This window comes from Lycorma delicatula, chromosome 1, assembly GCF_047948215.1.
Source record: "Lycorma delicatula isolate Av1 chromosome 1, ASM4794821v1, whole genome shotgun sequence".
Classification (NCBI taxonomy): Eukaryota; Metazoa; Arthropoda; class Insecta; order Hemiptera; family Fulgoridae; genus Lycorma; species Lycorma delicatula.
In genome coordinates this window covers 241608382-241614381 of record NC_134455.1, presented here as the reverse complement: position 1 = coordinate 241614381, position 6000 = coordinate 241608382, and the positions used below count along the sequence as shown (strand labels likewise).

At 25.2% G+C, this 6000-nt stretch overlaps 1 protein-coding gene across 1 annotated transcript in view; it reads left to right on the top strand.

Annotated features, from left to right (window-relative positions):
* Nucleotides 1-224: 224 nt before the first annotated feature.
* LOC142317791 (uncharacterized) overlaps nt 225-6000 on the top strand; it is a 316560-nt gene continuing 310784 nt past the window's right edge. The window contains exons 1-2 of the mRNA XM_075354339.1: nt 225-421; nt 2398-2443. Of these exons, the coding sequence (XP_075210454.1) occupies nt 263-421; nt 2398-2443 (205 nt within the window). The 5' untranslated portion in view covers nt 225-262. The remainder of the gene's footprint in view (nt 422-2397; nt 2444-6000) is intronic.

Here is a 6000-nt window from a genome sequence, read left to right as displayed (position 1 = left end):
GCGTGAGAGTTGCTGTATCAGTTTCACTGAAATAGATGTTTTCTTTTTTAAAAATATAATACTCCATTAAAAATTCTAGGATTATTTCTTTACGACCACAAGAAATGTATTTATATTTAAGAAGAAAATTATAAGATAAATTTCTTATTACCAAAATTAATTCTTATTTTGATTTTCAATATAAGGCGTTCATTTACCGAACCGACATAATTATAGTTTTGTGATAAAAACTATAATCGTAATCCGATTTGAATCGTAGTTGATGGAGAGCGTAGAAAAATCTCCAACGAAAAGTGTAGATGGAGAATCTTCTACTTGCGTATCAGAGCAGGAGCAAGATGAAATCCTCAAAGTGGAAACAATTCCCAGAACCGATCTAATTCTCATCGAAGGATGGCTTAAATTTCGAGACAGTAAAAGGGTAAGTCTTTGCTATAAGATTATTTTTTAGTTAGGTTATAGTTAAACTTTTCACCATTTGATTATTTATTACAAATGTCGTTATAGAAAAATGATCAAATAAATCGTTTCTTATAATTAAAAAAACTATAAAATCCCTTAAAAAAAATTTGCTGCCTTTTAATATTTTAACAAATTAAGAAAACAGAAATTCTGAAAATTTTGACTGTTCTGGAAATGTAATCTAGGCCTAAATTTAATCAGTTTTAAAGCTCCGACTTGCTCAAAAGTCGGCAGAGTTGCCAATTATTCACTAAAATCGATGATGATATTTATATTCTTCACATACTATATCCTCATAACTGCATAAAAATAATTTAAAAGACTAAAAATAAAAAAAAAGATAACAGATTAATACTTACAAAATAATCTATATTAAAGGTATTAAAATCGAATGTACTTTTAGGTCGGCTTCCTTTTTATTCAGCATCAATTATGCAGTGCATTTTGTCGCACCTGACATTCGCATCTTTTTATCAGCAACGTTTGATACAGACTACCATTTTTTTATCATTATTTGTGGGATAAATTGATTACCTATAGTGGTTTTTGTCTGTGAAACTTTAGATTTTAGATATCCTTAATTTTTGTTATATTGTAACAATACGAATACTTCAAACTTACAGAATTATTATCACATCATAGTGTGATAATACTATTGTGAAAATTGTAATGTAGTAATACTCTCCAGCTATAGAACTCGAGTGCTACACAAATATTATAGTACTGCAAATATTCAAATACTCTTCTCAAAATATATACACTTCAACTAACACTAGATTTTTTTCTTCATACAAAAATAAGATTTTTATATTTCCCAAATATAAAAAAAGTACTATACCATAATATATATACAGTCATGTATATTACTTTAAAGGAGACTTTATTTTAACTCAAAAAATTCTTTCAATAGTTCTATGATTTAATGTAATCGAAGAAATAATAATTAAATTTACAGTGCCTTAAAAGAGTAGAGTTGATTTTTTTTTGCTCCTACTTTTGTTTAAAATAATCTATTCACCTGCTTATGCTATTTTATTGAGTTGTAATGTTGTTTTATAGATAAAAATGAACTGTTTTAAAAGGTTATTTTGTTTCTTCTTACCATATTTATTTTGTTCTTTTGTTTAATCATTCATTTTTTGCTTATAAAATTTAAGTAGGTTTACTGTTGTATTTTACTAATCTTTTATTGTTTTGGACTGAGAAAGATGATTTTTAATTTTGCAACTTTGGTAACGTTATTCAGGGTTAATTTTTAATTTAAGACATGTACAGCGACATCTTAAAGCAAATGAGATTAGTTTTCACAAAATATTTTTTATCCCAATATTTAGTTTTAGATATTGTTTGGTGCAACAAAAGGACAAATAGTCGGACTGTAAAATAGTTTGATTTATCTGTGAATGTTGTATGATATTTAATCAATGTTAACCCGCTGAAAAGTGGCGGGTAAAATAAACACTGAATCGGAAACGAAGTATAAGATCCATATCAAGCTAGCAAAAAATGATATTTACTTATCTGTATCTAAGAAAATTGAACTGCATAATAAAAAGTTGATTTAAATCTTCAATATTACAAGAATTTTTCAGTTTTTCTTTTTTTCTCATAAAAATATTTTGAACTCTTAATCTTTAATCTGAAAATGAAATCTTATTCTTTCATCTTGACGTCGAAACGCATTTTTAAGTAAATCAACTTTGTAAAGTAGTGAGATTTTACTTAAAACGCTTAAAAAATAACTGGTAAATTAAAATACGTATATATTTATATATATGTTGGTAATAAAATAATATTCTAATAAAAAATATCTTACATAATACGGTAAATTGAAAAATCCCTTCCATTCTATTTCTAGTCATTATTACTGGTATATCTTAGCCGAAAAAATGAAAAAAATGTGTTTCTATAACTAGTCATAAATATCTGTTTCAGTGGAAACAAAGATGGGGTGTTGTTACCAAACTTTCACCTGCAGCAGGTAATCTTATATTTTATTTTCTATTTCTTTCTTTTATATAATATAAAAAAGACGTAGCATTATTAAATTTTAACGCAAGCATTATTTAATTTTCAACGAAACAGAATTAAGTCTTCATGGGTGTTGACTAGCTTAGTTTTTAGTAAAATTGTATGATGAATTAATAAAAAAAGAAAATTGATTCAATATTCTTCATAGAAAATTATCTGAATGAAAAACTATTTTTTTTTTCTCTGCATTATTTGTTAAGGATAAATAATATAAACTTGCAAAGAAAAGGAACTTACTCTATAAATTACCATTTCGAAATATTTATAGCATATATTTCTCGTATGGACTACGAATTACTTTAAACCTAGTAATAATTAATTTAATTAATTCATTTTTAATAGAATAATTTGTTAAGCTAAAATTATTGGAACATGATACTTATTGTATAAATTCAATCTCAACTTGCTTACTAAACAAATTTTAATATAGTCTTTTTATAAATAAATCTGGTAAATCGGTATACATTTAAAATCACTATTTATTTTTTATTTTTTCACTAACGAACTTGCAGTAACGAAGCAATATCTGAGATAGTAGCTACGTAAGTAAGCAGAATGGTATGTACTATATTATATTAAGGATTCCAGTCTTAGTTTTCATTCTTTAACCATTACTTTTATTATTAAATCTATATACGTAAATATAAAACAAAAATATATGATTTTTGTAATCAACATTAAAAAGAGGGTAAAGAAAATTTACCTTCAAAATTATTTTATTTTTTAAAGATTATATTGTTTGATTATGACTAGAAAATTCAATTTGAGTAAAGTTAAAAAATTAACCTTAATTATCTTTTCATACTTTTTACGGCCGAATGTAGAAATGTCTTCTGATCGTTTACTTTATGAAAATATGAACTTTTTTATTAGTTTTCACTGTTTCAATTTCTGATTTAATTACCTTGTATTATTTCGGATAAATAGTTAACGTAACTTATCAGATGTATATTGATAAAATTTATTTATAAATATAAAATAATTTAAAAAATTTTTTTTTTTTTTTTTAATGCATTCAGCGACTAAAGTACCACTATCATGTAGTGTTACGTAAAATAACAAAGATCATAAACAACAAAAATAAACAATAAAAAACAGGAACAATAAAGAATAAATATAGACAAGTAACAACAAAAAATAAACTTAAAGTAAGAGTATTATTAAAATAAAAAGTGTAAAAAACAAACTAATATACTGTTACCAATGTTTTTAAAATGATCGTAATTTGATACGTAATAACGTATTGAACATTAATATCTGGTCTTGTAATCATTAAACAGCCTTGCATAATGACAAATTTATGATATTTAGGCTTGTAAAATAAGGAAATGTATATTATGTAAATTAATTTATTGGTTAAATTATTACAGGTTACAGTGTGAAAATATCAGTTTAGTTTTGATAGGAAATTTTGCTCTTATGCTTCAGTAACTGCATACAGAATTTATGCAGAAGGTAATTTGATTTATTACCTGTTCGTACATGCATGTCACAACAACTCTGCTTACTAAAAGCACGCCAACTAGGTCATATTTCATCCTTAATTACAATTATTCCACTTAATATCATTAATGCCAACTTAATTTACACGTATGATTTTTATTATAAGTTCTCTGTCACAAATATAAGCTGCTTAACCAGGAACAAAAGAACTTATTATTTTATAATTAACGTTAGATTTGAAATATTCTTGAGGAATTCAACTTGCCGTTTTACTTTCATTAGTTTAATATCATTTATAAATTTATTATTAATAGAAATATATTTGTAATTACTAAAATAAATAAATATATATATATACATATATATATATATTATACTTGAAATTATTACAAAAAAAAAAAAAATGTTTTCACAATTATTAATGAAAATTGACGAATTAATATGCCCGTATAAGTGCAGTTTTATTGCCTTACATTAGCCATAAGTACGTATATTCCGTGTATCTCATTATAAAAAAAATAAAACACAGAAAAATACAATTAATTAATGTAAAACAATACTCACTCCCGTTCCTTTACGCAATAAATTTTTTTAACAGAAAATTTAGTCTTATTTATCAAGCTAATTAATGTTGTGAGGTGAATATTAACGTCAAGGTTATATTCACTACACATTTAATTATTAATTACCTGATGAAAAATACAAAAAGATAAAATAAGATTAAATAATAACATTCACAAATCACTACATATCTTTCTAATACCTATACTTCACACGCACACACACACACACACACACACACATATATATATATATACGTAAAATGTTAATTAGAGTTGACTTTAGTGACAAATTTTATTCATTAGCAGAAGAAAATTAAATTTGGGACTTTTTAGACTTGATAATTATCTTATGATGTAATCAACACATCTTCTTGCTTGAAATTTACCTCGCGGTTCATTAATGTACATTTTTGTTTATATTTGTGTACGAAATAGCTTTCCAAGCTCTAGTTCATTATGTTGGTAACGTATTTAATGAAATAATTGTTGAAGATCATTTTCTAAATATGATAGTGTTATTATCTATAAAAGCTACTATTTTTATCAGGGTTAATACTTCATCACATTTATTTTGATTATTTTTTTCTGAAAAAAAATGTTTTAATTATAAAAATTATTATTTTATAATATTTATTTTCATAATAAAGCATTAAAACAAACGATTTTCATGATTATTCAGTTTGGTCCGAAGTAGTTCCTGAATGAGCCCCAGTTGAGCTGATCTCTTACATTCTTCATTTGTAATTTTATTTTTAACTCCATGTATACAAATTGAATGAGTTTTATTTGACTAATCAATCCAATCTTTATTATATTTTTAATTTAGGTAATAGTATAAATTACATATAAAATTGATTTTGCATGAAAAATCTTTCCATTAATCATAAAATAAACAAATAATAAAAAGAAATGATAATCTACTTTGATAAATACGGTAAATAATAGTGCTAATTTTAATAATTTTATTGTTTATGCGGCTATTTTATTTATCAACTGCTATATATAAGCAATATAAGTAGGTTTTTATTGCATTTCATTATTTTTGTTATCTTACTTTTAATTTATTTTCATTACAATCAGCGGATAGGTTACCATAGCTTTTACACGTAGTTATTTTATTGTGATTAGCTAGATGTTTTGTTGTTTTCTATGAGTCGGTCTGAATGGTACAGTGCTTAGGGCCTGCTGCTAGTTAGCTCAGCTTTACACAGCTTACTTTATATCGTATGGTGGTGGACGCCCTAAGTCGTAAATCGTGGTGGCATAGCAAGGCTTACAAGCTCATGTCGAGCCCTTGTGCAATCTTGCAATCTTCTTTTGTGTCCATTATTTTTCTGGTCTCGTAAAAAATTTATATTCCAATGATAGAGGCGTGTATCTATGTGGTATGATTAAGTGTTTTTTTCTTGTGTAATTATCAGTTTCTATATTTTAAATGAGATTATTAAAACATTCTGAAATTTATATGTACACACAACACACACACGTGCGCGCATACATA